General features: G+C 36.9%; 2 protein-coding genes across 2 annotated transcripts; one reads left to right on the plus strand and one right to left on the minus strand.

Annotated features, from left to right (window-relative positions):
• The first annotated feature begins 5,281 nt into the window (after window positions 1-5,281).
• Window positions 5,282-7,639, plus strand: LOC145624740 (uncharacterized). The gene has a single exon (XM_081677833.1). It carries the CDS (start codon window positions 5,282-5,284, stop codon window positions 7,637-7,639), a length of 2,358 nt encoding a protein of 785 aa, XP_081533959.1.
• Window positions 7,640-7,725: 86 nt separating this feature from the next.
• On the minus strand, window positions 7,726-17,106 carry LOC145623734 (mRNA-decapping enzyme-like protein). The gene is made up of 8 exons (XM_081676599.1): window positions 16,777-17,106; window positions 16,643-16,683; window positions 16,363-16,412; window positions 12,134-12,278; window positions 11,791-11,844; window positions 11,238-11,373; window positions 9,627-10,091; window positions 7,726-8,317 (listed from the first exon to the last, which is right to left on the minus strand). The coding sequence occupies exons 1-8, from the start codon at window positions 16,933-16,935 to the stop codon at window positions 8,261-8,263; spliced, it is 1,107 nt and encodes a 368-aa protein (XP_081532725.1). The 5' UTR covers window positions 16,936-17,106; the 3' UTR covers window positions 7,726-8,260.
• Window positions 17,107-24,940: the final 7,834 nt, after the last annotated feature.

Below are 24,940 nucleotides of genomic sequence, written 5' to 3' on the forward strand. Positions count from 1 at the left end.
CAAACTAAAACAAACCTAGCTACCCACAACAAGGCATTTACGGACCATCACTAACAAATGTACATCTTCCAATTCACCTAAAATCCATCTTTATTTATTTATTTTCTTTTTTGGCAGAAGGATAAACAAGATAATAATACCCAATAGTAGTAAACGTACCTCTTAATCTCTTATTCTCTAGCAGTTGCTAGATTATGGTAGGACTAACATTAATACAATGACACTTTTCTTTGGAGAGTTGTATAATATGTTCGGAGAACAATGACACTTTTTTTTTCAGATAACTTGTACGGAGTAACACCCAAAAACACTTATATACACTATATTGAGTACTTGTACTATATGTTGTTGTATTTACACGAAAAAACCTCTACTCCATATATCTAATAATTGTTTTTAAGATTGTTTCAAAAAAAAAAATTGTTTTTAAGATTAAAAAATAAACAATAATTAAATTAAAGACGGGCAATTTTAATCAAATTATAAGTTATACTCTGATTTTAGATTGGAAAATAAACAATTAATAGTCTTGAACTCTTGATCAAATCATACATAATACTACTCCAATCATAAAATAAAGTAGCAATCGCACATCACCAAGTTAAAGTGTTAATTTTATAAATTTCTTAATATTGAAAGGTAAAATGTATCGGAATACTTGTACTATATGTTGTAGTATGACTCGTATCTACACAAAAGAACCTCTACTTAATATATCTTATCTAATAATTGTTTCTAAGATTGAAAAATAAACGATTAACAAATTAAAGACCGGCAATCTTAATCATACCATAAGTATAATACTCCAACTTTAGATTGGAAATTAAACAATAATGAACAGTCTTGGTCATATCATATACTCCCTCCGTTTTTTTTATATGCATCACTTTCCTTTTATGGATGTTTTTTTTTATATGCATCACTTCTATATTTGGTAAAGTTATACTATATTTTATTATTTCTCTCTCTTACTTTAAACCCCACTCAAATTATTTTATGATTTCTCTCTCTTCTATGTCCCCACTTAAATAATAAATTATCTATTATCTTTCACATACTTTCTCTTTCATGGTCCCATCATACTTTTATTATAATAACTTATTCACCCACTCACAATATTATATTTATCTCCTAAAACTATGTGCATCCCCAAGTGATGCATATATAAAAAAAGGGAGGGAGTATAATAATATTACAACTGTAAATTAGCAATCGCAACGCACACCACTATGATCGAGTATGTACGACGACATTAATTCTTTGAAACTTAAAGAATACAAAACAAATACTTCATATGATGATCTTCTAAGATCAGAAGCTCACAACCCCTAAGTTCGAAGTAAACCCCCTCCTAATTAATCATTACTATACAATGATTTTCATTAATTACATACATTTTACAACTATGCAACTGACTACTTTGTTAAGTAATCACAAATATTTATTTATTTTTTTGTCATCCTTATACCCCTTGGAAACGGAAACCTACAATAGTCCGCGGTTAGAAACGGAACCACTTCATCCGTAGGATGCTCAAACTTCTTCTCAACTTCACTTTCTTGAGCGCCAAGTTCAACCATTTTATCGGTACAAAAGTTACCTTCCCTTTTCTTGTGTTGAAAGCAACAATAACGTAGTTCATTCGCCAATTCCCTACACTCGAATACCATATCCACAGCTTCTTTATCTAACCATGAATACTTGTACATGTTTTTATTGTTTACTGCATTCATCATATCAATGGCTTTTTTTGAGTTCGATTTGATGATTACTTGTTTGAAACCCTTTTCTTTTGATATTAAGAGACCAACCAATATAGCTTTTATCTCTCCTTTAACAACTTTTCCAGCTTTTGGAGCAACATGTTTGTCAAATTGATCGTCAAGATAATACCCGCAACATCAGGTAATCCAAACACCTTGTTCATCTCTTGCAATTACTCCATAACCAACCTTCTCATCACTCCTAATGCTTGCATCATTATTAACTTTTATGAAGCCGGGAATTGGAGGAAGTCAATTAATAAACTCTCGAGGCGGAATAAATGGAATGAAAGGTTGCGGGAGAAGTCGAGGACAATATGATGATGGGTGGAATTGAGGACAATATGGAGGTAGAAGAAATAAGGTTGACATTTTTTTTGAAGTGTAAAATGTGATTCCTTAACCGGGCAATAAAAGTTTAGATACTATTGTAGGGAATATTTCAAGAATTACCCCAAACTTGAACCCCATTGTAATCATACACTAAAGTACGGTAGCGTCCAAAGGGAAGGAAGCTAGAGAAAAAGAGTCACCAACAAGTTTTAGGAACTTGTAAACCGTTCACAGGGTGAAGGTTACACTCCTTAACTATCCAAGAGATCGTTAACTCCAATAGGTCTAGAACCAAGACTGGTGTTCGGGGATGAAGGTACAAATCCAACCTAAAAGAGATTGAATCTGCCCTAATAATAGGCATCTACTTTATTCTTCTCGTATTCATGTGCATTTTCTGACTAACATGCAACCAATAGGCCGGGTTTAACCTAAACCTGTTTAATCTATGTTGGTTGAATATCAATGCAAAAATAAATCTATTATTGGTGATCTTTTGAATTATAATCAAATTAACCCTAAACAAGATTATTAATCATCTTATTAAGCGTGATTACAAGTACCAATTCCCTTTAAACATGCATAAAAGACGTGATCAAGAAATAACAATAAATATAAGCATCAAGCAACATAATAATCATAACAATCATAATTATGTTAAAGCATAATAGTAGCAAGATCCTAGGCATGATACTAACAAGATTAATAACAAACCCTAGCATGTTACTAAACAATAAAAATCAAAGTTTTAACCCTAACATGATACTAACATGAATATTAGGAAAGATAATAAAAGGAATCATAGAAATCATAATAAGCTTATTTGATATTATAACTTTACCCTAAACATGATACTAGGAACTTATTGTTGTCACCCTAAACATCAAATTAAAGAAAACATCCTAACATGATACTAGGAATCAAAATAACAACCTAGACATGATTTCTATATCATAATATCAATTAAACAATTAAAGCACTTACTTGGATGCCTCGTATCTCTTTCTAATAACAAAAATACACATGTTAGTAACTTCAAAGGAAATAATAAAATCAAAGAATTAAATTAAATAATTGAAATAGAGAAACCCTCAGAAATTAAAACCTTTCACGTCTAGGGCGAAGACAACTTCCAACTTGGCTAGGTGTGTCTAGTGATAATGTATGAGGAATTTTGTTTGTAAAAGGCTAGTTTAGAAGAGAGAGAGAGAGAGAGAGAGAGAGTAATCAAGAATTTCTTGAAGATAGTTGGTCATTGAAAACGGAGATTTTAGGAGGCTATTTATAAAGAAAATCAGCCGGATATGATAAAAAACGAATCAGGGTTTCGAAAAGAATAAAATACAACGCCAGACGTGTCGTACGACGCTGCAATCAGTTTTTCTACGCGTTTTTTTATTTTGATAAAATTTAAGCATACGAGAGGGCAAAACTGTAATTTCCTTAAAAACACTTCTTTTATTCTAATTAAAACTCTTTAAAGTCAATTTATCAATGCTAATCAAATTAGGATTCAAAAGAACCTTCTAGAAGATTTTAGAAGACTATAATCAATCCTATTCGCATTAGGAATGATAAACCATAATAGGCCCTCCTCTAGATCATTGGGCCGCATGCATATAGAAATCAAACTGAGCCCAGTTTAGTAATTTGGCCATAACTTCCTCATTACTCATCGGAATTGGGCTTATAATATATCGTTGGAAAGCTCTTTTCGAACCTGACCCAACTACACTATTATTGGACCCTTGCCATGGACCAAACTAAACTGGGTTGGCTATTTTCACAAAATAGGTTTTCAAAAACAGAGAGAAAGAAAAGAATTAAAACTAATTGCAACACTAGACTTTCCACACTTTCACTTCATTCGATTATGATTAGACGTGAAAGGTACTCATCACTGAGTTTGGTTTTAGGGAAACACAAATGGGTGTCTACAACTATCCATTATAATATATATATATATATATATATATATATATATATATATATATATAATTATTTTAGGAAAGTTAAGATTCATTTTCTTTTTTGGAAATTGTTAGATTTTAATTTTTTTAATAATAGGAAAGTTTTTAGATTTTTTTTTGATAATAAAATATGTTAGTATTAATAAAGAAAAAAAAATAGATTATCCAATTATCCTAAGAATTTTAAATTCACTTATTAGGAAAGTTTTACATTCCTTTTATTTATTTTATTAAGTACAAAATTAATCATAACTTTTAATAAATATCCTATAACTTAATTCTATTTCCATTATCAAATTCGGTTTAAATGTTCTTTAAAATAACATCCATTTATAATATATGTAATTACAAACTCCGTTAGTACAAGAGTTACTCAACCTAGGGGTTACTTTGTATGTCTAATATATATCACCAATTATTACAAGAGTTACTTCGTTAGTGATATAGGGGTTGCTTGGTAAGTGCTATATATAATGGTTACTCAATCAGTATTATAGTTAGGGGTTACTTAGTCACTATTAGAGGTTACTCACTTAGTATTACATGGGTTACTCGGTCAATTTTAGAGGGGTTACTTTGGTGTGGCTAGCCATATGTAAAATGTATTGTTATTTAATTTATTAAAAAAATATTACAGAAAATAATTTTTAATTAGTAAAAATAATTTTAATTTTGAAAATTACTTTCAGTTCAGTATAAATAATTTAAGTTTAATAAAAACAATTTCAAGTCAATAATGACAAATATTTATTTACAAACTAAATTACATAAAGTACACTCCATATGATATCGTATGTGTAAATATCCTTCATTTTCATAACGAATTATTTGATCGTATTTAACATTCAAGTAAAAATGTTATCACACGTTCAAAAAAAAAATAAAGTAAAAATGTTATCATATTATTTTATCAACCATCTAGACATCGCTCGGGCACACAATTAGTAAATACATATCCCATATATAAAGCACAAAGAAAAATATTTTTTAACAAATATGTTGAATAGTGTAAATAGAAACGGAACAATTGGTTGAGAATGGAGGAAGTATGAAATAATTCACTTATGTCAATCGGAAAAAACACAGCCTTAGAATTATTGGAATTCCAAAATCAAATTTTGATGTTAAAAACATGGCAATTTTCTTGACTAACAATTTTCCAAACATCAATTTATGACACATAAACGCATTACAAGTATAGTCAAATTTCGTACTATGGGAGCAGCGCTGAAAGTCGATATGAATAAAGCCTATGATAGGATCAGTTGGGATTTTCTGTGGCAAGTTCTCAAGGCCTTTGGGATTCCCCCGAGTTGGATTCACATAATTCAACAGTGTGTTTCCACAGTTTCTTATCAGGTTTTGGTCAATGGTAATCCTACGAAAGCTTTTCGTCCAGTTAGGGGGTTGCGGCAGGGTGATCCTTTATCTTCATATTTATTTGTTCTGTGTATGGAGGTGTTTTCAGCCATGATTCGTAAAGCAGAATCTGATCGTTTGTTTCGAGGTATTAAGGTTTGCAGGCGTTCTCCTTCGGTCTCGCATTTGTTTTTTGCGGATGATGCCCTTATCTTTTTCCAGCCTTCTCCTGTTACCTGTTTAGAGGTTAATAAAGTGCTTCACAATTTTTGTGATATTTCTGGACAGATGATCAATCTTCAAAAGTCCTTCATTCGCTTTAGTTCTAATGTTCCGGATGATTATCGGGATTACTTAGCTGCTTCTATGCATGTGCGGGTGGAATCTTCTATTGGCTCTTATCTGGGTCTTCCGGTTGATATTGGCAGACACAAATGTAAAGCTTTTCAGCCTTTAATAGACAAAGTTGTTAATCGGTTGAGTGGACTCACTTCTCTTCATCTATCGTCTGCTGCGAAATTGGTCATTATCAATTCTGTGCTTGTGGCTTCCTTCAATCATATCTTGTCTGTGTTTAAGATTCCTTCTACAGTCATAGACAAAATCAACAATCTTCTGCTTCGGTTTTGGTGGAAATCTTCTTCCCACTCCAGAGGTATTGCTATGGCTCCCTCTTCTCTCCTTTATAGGCCTAAGGGTCTTGGGGGTCTTGGTCTTCGTCATCTGGGTGTTTTCAACTCTGCGATGTTGGCAAAGCAGGCTTGGCGGGTCATGCATAATCCTCAACTTCTTATTTCTCGTATTTTTCAAGCGCGGTATCCTTCTATCTTGGATCGTCATTCTAGTTCGAGGCTCTCTCGTCCTTCTTGGGCGGGTAATAGTTTGATGCATGGGTTCCGCTCTCTTCAGTCTGATCTTACTTGGAAAATTGGGAATGGTTCCAAGGTTCGAATTTTTGAGGATTCTTGGGTTCCGGATTCTGTTGTGTCCCCTAAGAATTCTCTTGCTGGAACGGTTCATCCGATTCTGGTGTCCTCTCTTATCAATTCAAGCTCTAACACTTGGGATTCCTCTCAGGTTCATAGTTTGTTTGATTCCTTTACTGCGGCTAAAATTCTGAGTTTGGAGCGGCCGACTCAGTTAATGGATGATTTCGTCTACTGGAAATTTACTAGGGATGGGAATTTCTCTACTAAGTCCGCCTATGCTGCTCTCATTCAGGGATCGTTCCCTGTAACTTATGATGGGGATTCTATTCTGTCCTCGTGGTGGAAAAAATTCTGGGCCTTTCCCATTTTACCTAAGTGGAAGATGTTTGTTTGGAAGCTGTTACATGGAGTCACTCCTGTGGCAGCCTTATTATGTACCAAAGGTATTCCTGTTGATCCTTTGTGTGCCTTTTGTCATACTTCTCAAGAGACGATTGATCATTTATTTTTACACTGTCCGTTTACTCGTCGCCTTTGGAGTTGTGGTCCTTTGGGTATTCTCCTTCCTCCGGAGAATTTCTCCTCGTTTAGCCATTGGTTTTCCACGCTGATTACTCACTCTTTGGCTCATGGAGGTTGGAGTACTCTGGATTCTATTTTAGCCTTTACCTGGGCTATTTGGTCCTGTAGGAATGGTGTTCGATTTCGGGGATTAGTTCCTGATCCCCTTTGTGTATTCAAGATTGCTCATGACTGGAGGTCTCGAAGTTCTTCGGTTAGGGATTTGGATGCTGGGGTTATTTCTCCTCCTCCTGGGTTTCATCATCGACCACTTTTGGTTATTCTACGAGGTTCTTTTACTGATCAGGCTGTTGTTGATTTACTCTTTGACGGGGCTTGGGAGTCTACAGATTGCAGAGCTGGTACAGGTTGGTGTTTTTATCAGGCTGGATCTCTTCAGTGTCTTAGGGGTGGAGCTCAGGCATGTTTTGCTCTTTCGGCTATTCAAGCAGAGTTGTTTGCCTGTCTCCTAGCTTTGAGGATGGCGCAAAATCGTGGTTTTGCTCAGCTTCGAATTCATACGGACTGTTTGGGTGTCCTGTTTAGTCTTCGGGATCATTGCTCAAAAGACATCTTTGCTAGTTGGATTTTTCAGCAGATTGAGGATACCATACCTCTCTTTTCGGCCTGTTCTATTCAGAAGGCTTCCAGGGATTTTATTAGGCCTACTCACGAGTTAGCTGTTTCAGCTAGGAATCGTCATTCTCTTTTTCTTTCTTTCTAGTTCTTTGTTTGTTTTTGTGTTGATCTTTGTCCAAAAAAAAAAAAAAAAAAAAAAGTATAGTCAAATTTCCCATTTCTCTTATCAAGTATCAACAATAAAATTAGAGCAATTTTATAGCTTTGCAAAACGTGCTGCAAATGTTTTTTTTTTTAATTTTTATTTCTCTTTTTGTGCACATAATAAGAGAAAGTTAACTGTCTACAAGGACTAGTCCATTGTCCTGTATTCTTCTTTGAGCTAGCTTCGGCTATCCGTATACCTAAGGAGTTCAGAAGTAAAATCGATTACATAGACCACAAACCCATATGATAACACTAATCCCATAACAATGCTAAGATGGACCGAACTAGGTTATTGACAATCTCTTCAACAGCCACAAACTGTTACCATACTGACAAGATTATGCACTGCTTTTTCCAAAGGTGGCAATTCAAGCCGGAAACAAACTCCCACAGAAGATCGGATGGCGAATTTCAGCCCCTAACATGCAACGAGATGCTGGAATCCCTTGTAGGATTAGTTTCCTGTTTTAGTATTTTGCACCCAAAATGTGAATGGAAAATACACGTCCTGTACATGCATCCTTAGTCCTTAGAACACTTGGTCACTTCTACATTATGTTTACACTTGGTGCACCTGCTGTAAAGCTTTGCAGAACATATCGATGAATTGATTGTCCTGGAAAAGAAAACAGAGATAATATCAGCCTAAACACAAGTATAAATGGAGTATTTAAACAACTGCACCCCTTACAATCTTGAGCACTAAGCAACAAACAAGCACTTGAGTTCATAACTCATTTTTTTTTTTTTTTGTTAATGTAATGTAGTAGGCCTAGGCCAGAAAGAAACCCTATCACAGGAAGCCCCATCAGAAAAGTCAAACTGTCAAAGTACACGCTCTAGATATTGGGGGAGGAAAGGGAATTCCAACTCCAATATCTCTAAGTGGATTTTGATCCTATGACATCAAAGTTGCAAGAGCAAACCTTACCATTAAACTACAACAAGTTGATCTATCATGCGAAAAACTGGATATGATTTATAATGGGGTATAATATCCAAGGCAAAATACTAGTTTTGTATATCAAGAAATTGAAGGTTTGGTACATGCACCAAACTGCTCAGCAACAAAATACTGACAGTATTTGACCATAAAATATGAGTGCTTCATTTATGTGATTTATTCACTACGTTGGTGGGAACACAAGGACCATACAATCATGTTTCGTGATCATAAGGACCATACGATTTGCAGTACTGGTTATTGCAGTATTAACACAAAGGATACAGAACATCCAATCTACCACAGTAAATAATTTTGTTCAAATTTCTACAAAATAAAACACGTGACAACAAAGTCCAAATATTAGAAGGCATGCAAGGCATTTCAGAGTTCCCTGCGCCTTGTTGAAGTGAGGCGTATATGATAAAAAAATTATAAAAAAAAAAAAACCGTTGTGCGTCTTGTGTCAGCTGCATCGTAGCTGCAGTTCATCGAAATTGCTTCGCGGCTTCGCCTAGATGGCTAGACCACAAAAAGGCGCATGACCCCTAACATGCTTAATCAAACTCTGAGGATGTGGTTAAGTCAATCCTGTTTAGCTAAATGTGGACAAAATAGAGGGAGAATGGAGGCAGTACAAGTTGTAAAACTAACAGATATGCTTGTTTTTAGCATCATCCCTATCCCTGAATAATGTCAAAAGTAACACATGTGAATTCCACTCTACACAAAACTCATTCTATCCACTCCCAGAGATCTGTGCTTTTTTTTTTTATATATATAAACTTCATAAGTTAAGAATTTATGTGTCATATATAACTTCATTTACTTGTGTTAGTTTGGTCTCATACTCTCCCATTGACCAGCAATTTTCATTGATAAATGAAACATAATCAAAGTAACAAAGTTCTATAGCAGGCTAGAAAACCACATCAGTCAAACGGAAAAAATGCCCGGGGAGGAGAGGAGGGGGGATGTTAACCTGGACAAGCGTCATAAGAGCTTCACGAACTTTGCCTCGGTCAATAACAGGTCCGTGGGTTGGTGCAGCAATATTTTGCGGTGTAAGAAATGGAGATGGTGCTGGTGGAGGGTAAGGTTGGAGAAATGGGGCTCCATATGGGCGCTGGAGAGTCAATGAAGGCTGCAGAGCAGTGTGTGGCAAGGATGATGGAACGGGTGGCTGTGACATGGCAGATGAAGAATGGGGGTTGTGAAAGATAGCAGGTGTGACAAGATTTGCTATCTGATTGCCTCTGTAAGTTGAATCAGAACCTTCATGGTGGTGAATTAGATGAAAGGTTTGAGCTGATGTTGCCACAGCAGGTACTTGAAGAAGTCCAGTAGGTGCAGGTATCAGACCAGAACTGCCTATCGATGTCAAATGTTCACTGGAATGATGATAAGTTTGCACTGGCTTCCCTGAATTAGAAATATTAGTTGCCGCCTGAAATTATAGCAAAAAACACATCACAACAGTTGGACAAATTTACTTGCTATCACAGGGTGTTACAGTATTACAGCATTCTAAAATCTTTAAGCAAAATACTAAAAAAAACATCTTTCGACAGACCAGTAAAAATTGCCAATCATATATGGTCAAACTCGTAATATTTGAAGGATTATGTAAAAACTCATGCAACCAAAGGCCATATATTATGCAAAAGCCCCTCAGTAGCAAGTAAACTAAGTTACAGCCTCAACGGAGAATAAGTTTCAAGGTATTTCACATTTTAAAAATCAAAGTATCTGAAATATTTTCTTTAAAGATAAGGAAAAGTTTAATCAATGAAAAGGAAAAAAATGGACGAAGCATAGATGATTCAATATTAAAAAAAAAAAAAAAAAAAAAAAATCAGCTAAAAGTCTGTTAATTTAGAGCTACTTAAGATATCAGAGGGAACTCTTTTTCCAAAGCCTGGATCTCAGGCGTATATTATCATAAGCAGGGTGAGTGATTAATGTATCAGAGATACAAGCCCATGGAAGAGGCCATTTCTCATGAAGCATGGACTAACAACAACAAAGCCTTAAGTCTCAAAATGATGTGGGGTCGACTAACATGAATTGTCAGAAGGAACCGTCTGATTTGTAAAAATAAATAAATAAATAAATAAATAAAAAAAGAACAAACATAACAAGATAACTGGTTGAAATAATTTTGATTAAAAAAAAGTGTGTTAAGTGTGAAAAAGAAAGAGTATACAAATATTCTCCCTTCTTTAACTAGAAATGTCAAGCAGAAATCGAGATGCTAGATGATCAATTACAAAATACCCTCCCGGCTTCAATTAGAAATGTCAAGCAGAATTCGAGATGCTAGATGATCAAAACATCACAAAATTATTAAAGAACAAATAATGATGAACTAACATCTCACATCAACATTTAACATGCTAGAGACAAAGAAGGTCACAGAGCTCACACTAGCACACACACACACAAATGAAGTTCACAATCAATTTTTTTTTTTTTTTTTTTTTTTTAAAAAAAAAAAAAAAAACAAAACAAAACAAAAACAAATAAAAAAAACTAAGCTGAAGTAGTGATACTAATTAACAAAATTATATCTCAAGATTTTCCAAGTACAGACATTGAACAAATTTGAGATAGAATTAATCTCAGTAACACCAGAGGCATTAATGGAAGCTGATGATATCCCAGGTGATGGCTCCAATGGGCTTTCAATTATTGCCGTGGATGGGACAGGTTCAAGCTCCTTGAACTCGCTGCATAATAAAAGGCCAATATTAAAGTGTTACTCTGAAACTATTGATGCTTTGTGCAAACAGATTTGCACCACAATACTTTTCACACAATCATCAACAAAACTTTTACCTGATACTAGGACCAAAATATTAACCAAAGAAAAAGGAAGGCAATACCCTTTTTCAGTACATAATAAAAAGAGTCCTAAATCATACCACCAAAACAAGCTTTAACACTAGTCATTAATGCACACCGAGAGACCTCAAATGGTTTCCAATTGCACATTACATCTTTCATTGACAGCTCACTTATTGAACTACATTAAATTCAAAATATGATAAACTATGGAAATGATTCAAAAAGATTAAAGGTCAACTTTCATCTTCTTCATTAAAACCTATTGCTGCTTTACAGAAATACTAAAAGTAAATTACTACCTTTGGTTAAATTCTGATGGCTCCGGAGCACTCCTTCCATATGAGTCAATGATCCTGCAGGACACAAAATTGAGAAAAACAAAAAATTACCAAGAAAATTATACAAAATACATTAGGATCAACTAACAATGGTTACTGAACAATATCAAGTTATAGTATCATATGGGGTAGACTCTGCACACAACCAATACCATATGCAGAAAAAGGGACATTTCTGAGAATGGAAACAAAGGAAGAATAGATAACAGACATGATAACAAACACTAAGAAAGAAATGAAAAAAAAATATATTGCTCTTTATCAATAATGATTTCGTAAATTTATTGCCACCATAATATATCACCTGTTAAAGAGATCAGCAACCTCCTCGCATTCAGGAGTATTATAAAACCATATGCCATTAACTTCTTGGACAACATTTTTGTATAGAAGATAAGGAACTTGAACATCAAATTCGAAACTGCCTGAGAGATTCTCCACAAGATTTTCTGCAACAGAACAGATCAAGAACCTTATATATACAGTGACAAAACTCTCACATATAATTATATAACACTTTAAAAGGTCATGACCTAGGTGTTTAAACACATAAAAGCACATAGTGTCATTCAACATGAAAAAATTTAGAGCTCATTTGAACCTGCACTGTTAGCTTGTTTTCTAGTTTGCCTTGACTAAAAGAGCAAAGCACTTGTTCAATTGCTCAAACAAAAATAATATAAGTCAAAGATATGATATGCAAAGTTATTATCCAGCAAAACCCCAAAGCTAAGGTAGGAAGACAAATTTGCTCTAAACCAATGCTTTGGTGAGGGCATTATTTCTTATTAATAGAAAATCTATGACTATGTTTGCTCCAAACTACAATAGGAGAAAAGGCAAACCCCTAAACTATAGCCATTAATTATAAGCATCTTGATAGCCAAATCCAGAAATCAAATTGAATCAACATTATTTCTTTAAAAGGCCAAATATTAGAAGGTATTCCAAAAAAAAAAAAAAGTAAAAAGAAAAAGTCACTGGCACGGCTTTCACGATATCACGATATATTCCCTCTGTATATTTTATGTAAAACATTTATCCTTAGCATGTATGTCAATTTCTAAACTTTAGCCAATATTATCTTTAATTATCAGTAACAATCAATGTTGCACGGATACGCCATCTGGTTGCCGTCTCCGGACGGGTACGGTACAGATACGCCATGGAAACATCCCCAAGCTGTCCCCGTCGAAAGTGGTACGGCAAGCAATTATGGGGACGTTTAACCTCTTGCTTGGAAACGTATCAGGGACGGGGAAGCTCATTTTCTGACGTTTCCATTAAAGCCCAGCCCTTTTTTTTTTTTTTTAAAAAAAAAAAAAATCCCAAAATTACTCATCAGAATGTCGATTTCCCCCAATTATCAAAAACCCTAAAATTGCGAACGTTGATTGTGCGGCCTGATTTAACCGTCTGCGGCGATCGGAGACTACTTGCGACCCCTCCGACACCGGCAACCGGCCTGATTCAACATTTCTGCTTCTGATTTCCTTTTTTCTCTTTCTTCGAACTATTTTTTTTCTTTATGTGAATAATGGAGTGATGTTTTCGGTAAAGCATGTGATTACTTGATTTTTTTTTTTTTAAATTTGAAGTTACTGAGAATATAGATGGCAGTAGGTAGAAATCACATGGTGCTTTTTCTTTCCCATATTTTGTTTTTTTGTTTTTTTTAAACCCCCATATTTCATTTTAAATGGCAATGTGATTATGATTATGATTATGATTATGGTACTTTGATTATGAATTTCATGTGTTATGAATTGTTGCTATGAGTTTATGGATTTTTTTTTTTTAAAAAAAAATACTTTTTATGGATTTACATTTTGCTGAATTTTTATTTGCCGTATCCTAGCCATACCCGTTTTGGGGAATTTTAATTTTTCCGTATCTCGTACCCGTATCCGTACCCGTTTTTTTACCCGTATCCGTATCAGTGCAACCTAGGTAACAATTATAACAATTCATTGGCATGGCCTTCGCTATATACTCCCTCTGTATATTTTATGTAAAACATTTATCCTTAGCATGTATGTCAATTCTAAACTTTAGCCAATATTATCTCTAATTATCAATAAGTAAAAATTATAACATTTGAATATAAAATAATCTATTCACTGAGACAATTCCAACAAGTACCCACAAAACAATATTCTTTCTTATTTTTAAAACATTAACACTAGTCAAAGTAGATTAGGTGAACAGTGCAAAAGTCAAAACGTTTCACTTATGAAAATACGGGGGAAGGATCAGACACTCATTAGTACCCTACTCCCAACCTAGAAGGCTAGAATTACAAACGTCAAAGATCATGTGTTGGTGGAGCAAGACCACAACAAAGAAGCAAGAACAAGAAGAAAAGAAATGCCCTCACATATTATTTGGCTTTGTAGCTACTCCATGGATTTTGGCCAATCGCCCACGCGTACAATTTAGATTTATGTGTGGAAGTCAGGTTACATGCTGAAATGTAATTGACCATTGATCAATTTACTTAAGGGTTAAGTATGCTAGGTGTCATACTTATGGAAGGTTAAAAGCTATATCCCAAAGAGTTAGGAACACTATTAAAAAGATTGTACTTCCTTTATCCAAATTAGCAAACACATATTCCTTTTTGGGAATTTTCTTTTTAGTTCACGCATTTCATAGTATAATGGATAAATTTTGTGTGGTTGACTAGTTAGTTAGTAGATAAAGGGCCAAGTAGAGGGGTAATTGGGTAAGGGTATTATGGCCTTCTGTCATTCTATCTCACTTCTTAATTGGCTTCATATGTCCTAAAAATAAACAAGTCATCTACTAGTACTTTGGATTGGAGGAAGTAATAGATTAGTAGCCCTATATATAAAGGCCATTCAGGGAAGGTTTGACATCATGATTAAACAAGCCTCATATCAAGATCGAAAGAGAGAAGATCACTAATAGGAGAATTAGTAATTAAGCGAGAGCTAATAGTGGTAATTATGTTTAGTGAGGAAAATACAAGACTAATAACCACAAGTAGCTAAGCTTGGTTATCTAAAGATCTTGATAATAAATATATGTGAGGGTATTATTCTTGCAATTTACTCTTTTGATTAGTGATAAAGGGTAATAAAAATTGCCCAAAACTATTGTTTGTGATAATGTGTGTTACTGTTGATTAATTTCTTCCTCTAAAATTCCACTAAGATACCTAAACTTGTATGTTTGTCTACTCCGAATTAACAATTCAAAGGAAATCAATCAAATTCAAGCTCGGATCTTAAGACGAAACTTGGTTTCTTGGTCTTATAGAAGTTGCATAAAAAGAAAAGAATTAAGGTGTTGAAAGCTAAGCTCCCTGCCATGTCTAAGAGAAAGAGTACGAGTAAAGAAAATCATCTAGAATTGATAGGTCATACATCTCTCTTCCATTTAAACATAACATCTCATGAATCTCAAGCTCCGAAAAAACATGCATAAAGTGTGCACACAAAAAAAAGAAAAAAAAAAGGGGGGGGGGGGGGGGGGGAGTAATTGAACTTGGGGGCTAACAATAACAAAGGTTACAGTGGCAAAGCAATTGGAAATCATCCACCCTAGTACAACCATAAGCTACAATTTTATCATGTGAGAACACATTTACGTCCAATAAAGGAAAGAAAAGATGACAAAATGTACAACATAATATACCTGAGTCAAACACATTTGATACTCAAAATAATAGTATGTGTGCATGATCCTTGATATATATGGAAACTTAATGCACACATATTAAGTACCCCTAACAAGACCAAGTGATAGCCTACACATACATCCTCACTATCATAGATCATATTGTTTCAAAAAGAAATTCAAAAGGAAGTGCCAAGTCTTCCCCACCAGCACATTGGTATTATGCATCACATAACCAAGGACCTGTCCAATCTTTTTCAAATTCTCCTCTGACAATGGAGCCTTTTCGCATTGTAAGGGTCAGTGCTTTTAGCTTATTTTATTCTTTGGACATTATTTCTTGACAGCACAAAGACAATATCAAAAGTGAATAAAAAGAAAACAACTCACACTAACATCTATAAGCAGCGACAACAATGTGCAGGTTCAGCGTAAACATGGCTTAACATTGCAGAGGGGATTTACTTTGACGAGATACAAAATCCTGACTCAACAAGATGTAGCATTTGAAGTTCAATTAAGGCTAATTGTTTGCTCTACTTTTCATTGGTTTTGTTTAACTCATTTCGAGAAGAGAAACCAGATGAGCTCTAGCCTCTAGGGCAATTTTCAATTTTATAAAGTCAATATCAAATCATTATCATTCCTAGATGAGCTCTAGCCTCTAGGCCAAATTGAACATTGCCCTAGACTCTAGGGAAATGTTCAATTTTCTAAATTTAGTGTCAAATCATTATCATCCCTATCTCTTTAACATTGCAGACCATCACACTCATGATGCATTAAAATTCAATAAAAACATTGGCACAACATTAACATGTATTACAAGTAGGTTCTATTCAAACTATAGAATTTGAAAATCATAATTCGAAATTTGATGAATAATCTAACCTGTATTTCTTTGATTCATAACAATAAACTGATGCCAAGGATCCTTACTCCTGCAACATTAGCAATCAAAAGAGTTCAATTATCCATCACTATTGAATAATTAACCTGTAATTCTTTAATTCATAAAACAAACATCACCATGGAAATCGCCATGATGTTCTCAAAACAAAATTACACTACAAATCCATTAACATTACCACCATTTATTACCGCCTACTAAACGAGTCGTAAAATTTCTAATTCAACACTAAATCGAAGCAAATGAAACAAATTCAGATACCTTTTAACAACAAAAAGGGAGCCTTGAACATCCTTGCGACTCTGAAATCAACGAAATATTGCAAAACAAAATTAGGAGAGAGAAATCTGAAGAAGATAAAAACAAAAAAAGGATTGAGATTACGAATTACGAACCCATTGATTAGAACCCATGCTGAATTCGTACAAAGCGACATGAGCAGCAGTGAAGAGAATATCTTGAATACAAGGATCGAATCGCTGAAGAACAGTGAGATTGAGGAGTTTAGTGCTTTGTTGATCTAAATTTGGCATCAATTTTCCAGATTGAGGCATCGTAAATTGAAATTGATTTGGGGACAAACCCTAAATTAAACCTTAATTTAAGTACAGGTGAAAGAGGAGAGGAGAGAGAAAATAGAGGAAGAAGATCTGGAAATGGCAGAAAGATGGCAGTCGTCTGTTTCCAATGAGCGAGCTTTCTCACGATTATTTTCAATTTCTTCGTTTTTGTATCGGTCCGGTTCGATGCTTTCAACTTAATTAAGGGTTAAAATATTCATTTGGGTTTTTCGATTAAATGAATCAACTGACCGATCCCATAGTCCTCCCCCATTAGAGTCTTTAGAGATGGAAATGGATCGGGTTCGGGCGGGTGGATCATCACCCGCCTCCATCCTCCCCACCCGATCCATCCACCACCCGCCAAAACATCCACCTGAATTCATCCATCTAAAGCTTTTAAAAGATGACTTTACCTGAAATACCGACTTGGACCCGATTATTAACCAACTCATCTGAACCCGAAAAAATGGTGACCCAAACTCGACCCGACCCGACCTGAAACCAACCCTAGACCCGAGTTGACCCGAGTATGTGAGACCCGAACCCGAATATGAACCGACCTGGAGATGACCGACCCAAATGTAACCCGTAAATTATTGACCTGAATCGAACCCGACTTGAACCGAAATTGACCCAAACCCGTTTTAACCCGTCAAAACCCGAATTAGCCCCGACTTGTTACTAACCCGATCTGAATTCAACTCGACCCGTTCCTAACCCGACCCTAATTTAACCCGACCAGTTACAAACCCAACCAAAATCAACCCGACTTGTTATTGACTCGACTCAAATTCAACCCGACCCGAATTTTACCCGATCTATTACTAACCGTCCCAAAAATTCAACCCGATCTGTTACTAACCCGACTCGAAATCAACACGACTTGTTATTGACCTAACCTAAATTCATCCCAAATTGTTCCTGACCCGATTTCAAATCACCTTAAGGTTGTGTTTGGATTCAAGCATTTCATTTGAAATCTAGATTTTCAAATTTGGAATTTGAATTAATGACATTCAATTCCAAATACTCTGTTTGGAAAAAAAGATTAGAATTTCAAATTTATCAAAATTATCTCTTCGTTGCTTTACTCTCCCTGACATTCAAATCCCCCAAATTGTTCATCCAAATCTCTCTCCTCCTCATGTTCATCTAAATCCCCAAATTGTTGACCCAATTCGATGAGAAATCAGAGTCGATCAACCAAAATCTACAATCATTATTTAAATTATGACATCAATCAACCCAAATTGGCATTCAAATTAACATGTCAATGGTGGTCGGTGGTCAGAAAATTGTGAATGTACCTTTGAAACTTTTCGATCGAGGAGAACGCACACAAGCTGCTTTAATGGAGGATATAATCTTCAGTAATACAGAGTACATCAATGGAGGAGAGAGAGCTAAGAAGTTGCTTCAATAGAGCAGAGAGAAAAAAAAAAGGGGGAAACCTAAAAAGACCTTTTTTTCTTACAACAACCTAAAAAGACCTAGGAGAGAGAAATGGGGGTAATTTTTTTTACATGTGAGAATTTGAAATGACATCTTATGAGGATAGAATTTGAATTCATTGATTTGGATATAATATTTAATGGCTTGGATTTGGCCCAAATCAGAATTTCAAATGAAATCCTTGATACCAAATAGACCATAAATTCAATTTAGACCACCTTATTATTGTTGATCAAAGTATTTTGTACAGGGAGACCAAGTTGGTCCAGGCCAGCAAAAGAAAGGAGCATCATCCCCAAATTTAAGAGAAAAATATAGTATATATTTGTTGTATGGTCAAAGGAGATAATTATCTTCCTAAATTATAGACTATAGTTCCCTAATATGTTGCCATATATATTATATTCAAAGGAAATAATTAGCTTGATAAAAATGATAATTATCTATTTACAGTTAGTTGAACCCGAATATGACCCGACTTGAAAATGATTCGACCTGATTGTAACCCGCAAATTATTGACTTGAACATAACCCAACTTGAACCCGAGAATGACCCGACTTGGAAATGACCCAACTTGATTATAACCAACAAATTATTGACTTAAACCGAACCCGACTTGAACCCAAGAATGACCCAACTTGAAAATGACCCGACCTGATTATAACCCGCAAATTATTGACTTGAACCGAACCCGACTCAAACCCGAGAATGACCCGACAAACCCGCAAATTATTGACTTGAACCGAACCCGAGAATTACCCTAACCCGTGAAAACCCGAATTAAACCCGACCTATTGTTCACCCGACCCAAATGTAACCCGACCTGTTATTAATCCGACCCAAACCCAATAGGACGTATGACCCGACGTGACTTGACTCAAGCATGACCCAACCCGAACCCGACCCGCATAGGTTACGGCATTGACCCGACCCGAGTTGATCCGACCAACTCTTACCCTACCCGTTTACCCAAATTGACAGCTCTACATCCATCCATCACCCACGGGTGAAGTGGATGGTTCAGGTGATAATCGGATGTATAATGTGAGCATTTAAATTATTAAATTATTTTTTAAAAAAAATTGTTTTTGGGAAGAAAAAGGGGGGAAATTGATGAAAAATGGCAAGCAGTGAGATTAGTGGGTCTTCGCAACCCATCAGAATTAAGACTGATTATGTCCCTCATGAAGAAATTGCCATTTATCAATTCAAAGGAGCCTAGGTAATAACATTTTATCATTTAGGACATTAGCTTAGGAATCACAATATTGAAATATTCGGTTATTAATGAATTTCAGAAATAAAAATATAAAAAAAAAATTTAAAATATCCGGGTGATGGGTCGGGTCAACGGATCGGGTGATGGGTGAAAATTGTCCACCCGAATCCGATCCATCACCCGCCTATCATCCATTTAAACCGGGGTTTTCACCCGTCCAATAAGGGCTATAAGGCGAGTGGAGCGGGTGAGCGGGTGGTTCACTAGATATTTCCATCTCTACTTCCCATAAGCTGGAGGGGGAATTTCTAACTACTTGAATTATCCTTTATTCTCATTTTCTTTTTTGGAGTGTATGTATCTTATTATTGTCACGGTCTAAGCGTTTTGACACTGAATCATGTGGCGAGCTCTTGTCTTGTGGCGACGAAAACGCAAGCCTAGTGTGGAAGAGGGCTCATGAGCACAAAGCAACATGGGCCAAGGGTATCTCAAAGGTTGCACGAGTTTTAAAGAGACTAGTGCAGAGTCGGTGTTTGTGACGGTCGATATTTCAAAGCAGGCACAAGTGGATCAGACTACAAAGAAGGTCTCTTTAGAGGTTCTCTTGGTTTGGAGGAAAGACTTTAAAACAAGGCAAGCACAATTTCTATTAAGGCTAAAAAAATAAAAATAAAATAAAAAAAACTCTTTTAGAAAAACCACATAATAAGAGCTTTTTTAAAGTAGTTTATTCAACAATAAGCTTATTGGTAATTACATACACTATAACAGTCAACCATTAACAATTTTTTACCAATCACATACAAGTAGTATTTTAGAATTAACCTTTAAAGCGTAAATTTTCAAGCTTTTTTCAACATTCTTTTTTTCCTTTCTTTAGAGGTTGTTGTAAGTGTTTATAGGTACTACGCAGCGAAAAGACATGAATCATATTCAATCAAGTACCTAATCCCAAGATCACATGCATAACACACAAGACACATAATCATACCTTTGAAGCGTGAATTCCACGTAACAGTTGATTGACAAATCAGGGAGAGAATAGAGCCCCAAGCGTTGCTCCTCTACTTAGTCCACGAGCTTCGAACGAGTCGTCCACCAATACTAGATTGGTCGAGTGATTGAGGAAAACCGCGATCAACACCTTTAATGGACTAACCGACCACCACGAACCACCACACTGGCGCCGAGGGAGGAGTCATTGGGAGCAAGATTGCAGGAGTTTCGTGGAGCAAGTTAATGCCTTCCAAGCTTATAGACAGAATAACCCATACTCCAACACCTACAATCCTGGGTATCGGAATCATCCGTACCTTTCCTACCGGAGCACTAATGTTCAAAATCCACCACCACAAGAACCACAGACGCCACAGCAGCAGAAATATTATCATCCCAATGCTAGCCAGAAGAACCAACCACAACAAACCCCCTCATCTTCCGACCCTTCTCTGGCGGAAATAAGAGCAATGTTGGTTAATATGCAAAAGCACATGGAGAGCAGAGATGCGACAATTGATCAAATTCTAGCGCATAATAAAATTGTAGATAATCAAATTGCGCAACTCTCCGCTACTCTACAAGCCCGCCAACAGGGAGCTCTGCCGGCGCAGCCAACCCGACCTACGGATCAAGAATTTGCAATTACTCTGAGGAGTGGTTCAAACTATGAAGGGCCCTCTATGCCCAGAGTTGATGAACCTGTTTTATTAAATAATGCTAATCTTAATTCCGTTAAACCAAACAATGTAGTTGATAGCCCTGCAGGGCTAAAAGATAATACTAACATATCTAACTCTACATTGCAGGGTACAACTCCAGAGAAGGTGGCTACTCCAGACAAGATTAATAATGCTCCAAAGCCAATTATCAAACTTCCATTCCCCAATCGTCAATCGAAGACAAACTTGGATAAGCAGTTTGGTAAGTTCTTGGAGGTAGTAAAAGATTTGAAGGTAACAGTTCCCTTTACTGAATTGATCACACAAATCCCCTCGTATGAAAAATTTATGAAAGAAATATTGACGAGAAAAAGGTCTATTAGTGAGGTAGAGACGGTAGCTTTCACTGCAGAATGCAGTGCCGTACTTCAAAATAAGTCTCCACCTAAGTTAAAAGATCCGGGTAGTTTTTCTATCCCTTGTCATATTAGCAATCTCTTGATTGATAATGCATTATGTGATTTGGGTGCTAGTGTTAGCGTCATGCCATTATCTGTGTGTTCTAAGTTGAATATGGGTAAATTAAAAACTACCAATATAACTCTACAAATGGCCGACCGTTCTTTCAAATACCCCTTAGGTGTTTTAGAGGATGTCCCCGTTAGAGTAGGTAAATTTTATATACCTGTAGATTTTGTTGTTCTTGATATGGCTGAGGATATGCAAACCCCAATTATTTTGGGTAGACCATTCCTTAACACTGCAGGAGTAGTCATAGATGTAAGAAGTGGTAAGTTAACACTATCAGTAGGGGATGATAAAGTTGTTTTTAATCTTAATAATGTCCCTAAAAGCTCCATGACTGAGGAGAAATGTTTCAGTGTTAATGTGGTTGAAAATTACTCTAACAAGCCCCAAGCTCTTAAAAAAGATCCCTTGGAGGCGGTATCTTGTGTTGCGTCCTTTTCAGATGAGATAGACAAATGGCAGAAGGAAGTCGATGCAATAGAAAGAGCGCTTTACACTGTTGGTCTTGGTTTCGAGGATGAACAGGTGGAACCGATCGAGCAAGTTGTGCGAATCGAGCCCATGGTAAGTGTTCCGCCGGATCGAGTTGCAAGTGTTGAACGCAATGACAATTTGAAGCAACCTTCGACCGAAGAAGGATTTTTAGTGCGTAGCATTGAAGATCCCCCAGTCCAAGTCAAGGAGGATCCACCGGATAAGGTGATTTGGCGTCCTACAGGGTATGTCAGGAAGCCGCATCGCAACCTGAACACCGCTAGACCGGGTGAGAAACCACCCGATCAAGCGTTAGGCCGAGGGTCCTAGACATTGTACTTGGTAAGAAGGTCGTGCGGGACCTAGATAAACCAGCGCTTTGCGAGAGGCAACCCGTATTTCTTGCTTTCTATACCTTTTTTTCCTTTTCATTTATTTTTATTTTTATTTTGAGAGGCGAGGAGAGTGAAATTTTACCGTTTATAAGTGTTTTTGAACAGGTATAGGTTTAAGAGGTCGAAAGACTTAGAAAAATTTGAAGACGAAGAAAAGCTACGGAAATCTGACCGGGCACGGGCCCGATCGGGCGAAGCTCGCCCGATCGGGCGCGCACGCAAGGCAAATTCCAGCTTTAATTCCGCTAGATCGGGCGTGGCTGCCCGATCGGGCGCGCATGGAGAGTTGGATAGTCGAGCAAACTTTGCCCGATCGGGCGCGTAAAGAGAGTCAGAAACTCGAGAAAATTTCGCCCGATCGGGCGCAAATCGAGTGGAGGAAAAGATATGTCGGACGAAGCTCGCCCGATCGGGCGAGCCATAGGGCGAATTTTTCGTTCGTGTTCGCGCCCGATCGGGCGCGCAACTTCAATTCTGGAAATTCAAATGATCCGCCCGATCGGGCGAGGCTCGCCCGATCTGGCACGCCTATTTTTGGCCGTCCCCTTATATTTTTCTTCTTCTTTCTTTCCTCACTTTCTTCTTATTTCATCTTCTTCTCCATTACTTTCTCTCTCTAAAACCTCCATTTTTACACCTTCAAACTCACTTCTTTTACAAGATCTCCTCAAATTCATCCATCAAAACCTCAAATTTTTTACATATTATTAATCCTTACATCTTCCTCCACATTTCCCACCTATTTTCTCCCACTTTCTCTCATACTTCCTTCAAACCCCTAGAGAGAGAAAGCTCCAAGCATCAAATTTTTCCTCATATAATGGCCTCAAAACGTTCAAGGACACAAAGGGGTGAGAGTTCGATGGCACCACAACCAACGGTCAACCCGGATCTTTAAGTTCCGGGATGGGAGGAGGTTGTCATTACCTCGGAGGAGCAACGGGCTAGGATGTTAAACCTCATCGATCGCCAGGTAATCTCTACCCATTTTATTCATCATCCCACACTAGTTAGGTTAGGCCTAGATAAATATTTGGAATAATTATTCAAAGGTATAGGCATGAGTGGTTTCTTTCAAATGTGCCATGATACGTATGACTACTTAACATTAGAATTTATTTCAAGTTTTAATGTTATTAAAATGAATGCACTAATTACTCATGTACAATTCCGATTATTAAACAACGATGTGAGACTAACTCTTAAAGAATTCGGAAAGTTGTTTGATTTAAAATCGGATAAACCGATTGAACCCTCTCAAGACCACACCGCCGTGGTCTATAAGAGGCTAACAGGGGAGGATTTAGTTAACCTCCAGCATGCCAAAGGGACGTGGATTCAACATCCCATCCCAAAACTTTGGCAAAGATTTGCCGGCCTCACTATTTTTGGGAGGCATGAACCGGCAAATGTTAGGAGAGATGAATTGGAACTTTTGGCATCCTATGTAATTCCTACCACCAAAAAATTGAACATACCCCATAGGATAACTAATCACTTCCAAAGGGAGGCCAATGCGGCCGAGGCTAGTAGGTCTAGGGCACCTATTTATTTTGGGGGGTTAGTGACCCACATTGCTAGGAAACACCTAGGTTGGAACCCGGATGGGCATAGGAAAGTTGTAGGATCAAACCTCATGGACCTACCCTATTTAGGGAGTTTGAACTGGGTGCAACCCATGGGGAGTGATACTTGGTGGATAGTCCACCGACAATCGGGTAGGAGAGACCAAGCCTTTACCTTACCCAACCCCGCCTTGACCAAATTCGAGAAGGGGAAGCCTTCTTATACTTTCGAGATTAATGGTCAAGGTGAGGTTCTACCACCTCACCCTTCACCACAACCCCACCAATCCCCCCTAGACCATTCCCCCACTCACCATTCACCACATTACCAACCACCTCCACCCTTCACCTATGGCATGCCCACTTCCTCGGTCGACTACAACGTCGACCCCAATGCCCCTTATGACTTTTCGGCTTTTAGGAGCCAATTAGACCGCATCGAGAGGGGGCAAGGGAGAGTTGAGGGTATGATGCAAAACCTAGATTCTAGGTTAAGCTCCTTAGATGGGCGGGTTGGTTACATAAGGAGGAACCTCGGGAGGGGCCTATACCCCATGTATGACGATTATGCCCGTCGGGGGGCTATTCCTCCCGATTCACTTACCCCGGTGCATATGGTACTTATGTGGACTACTCTTCAGTCCACGGATATGGGGGTGATGCTCCTTTTGGGGGTATGGGTGGGAATGTGGACCCTAACT

Source organism: Chenopodium album, chromosome 3 (assembly GCF_948465745.1).
Source record: "Chenopodium album chromosome 3, dcCheAlbu1.1, whole genome shotgun sequence".
Classification (NCBI taxonomy): Eukaryota; Viridiplantae; Streptophyta; class Magnoliopsida; order Caryophyllales; family Amaranthaceae; genus Chenopodium; species Chenopodium album.

Bases quoted from the DNA above. Each gene is read 5' to 3' on its own strand.
- LOC145624740 (XM_081677833.1), top strand. From the start codon at position 5,282: ATGGGAGCAGCGCTGAAAGTCGATATGAATAAAGCCTATGATAGGATC.
- LOC145623734 (XM_081676599.1), bottom strand. From the start codon at position 16,935: ATGCCTCAATCTGGAAAATTGATGCCAAATTTAGATCAACAAAGCACT. The intron at 16,684-16,776 runs GTTCGTAATTCG...CGTTGATTTCAG, and splicing joins GCATGGGTTCTAATCAATGG to AGTCGCAAGGATGTTCAAGG. The intron at 16,413-16,642 runs GTATCTGAATTT...CTAATGTTGCAG, and splicing joins TCCCTTTTTGTTGTTAAAAG to GAGTAAGGATCCTTGGCATC.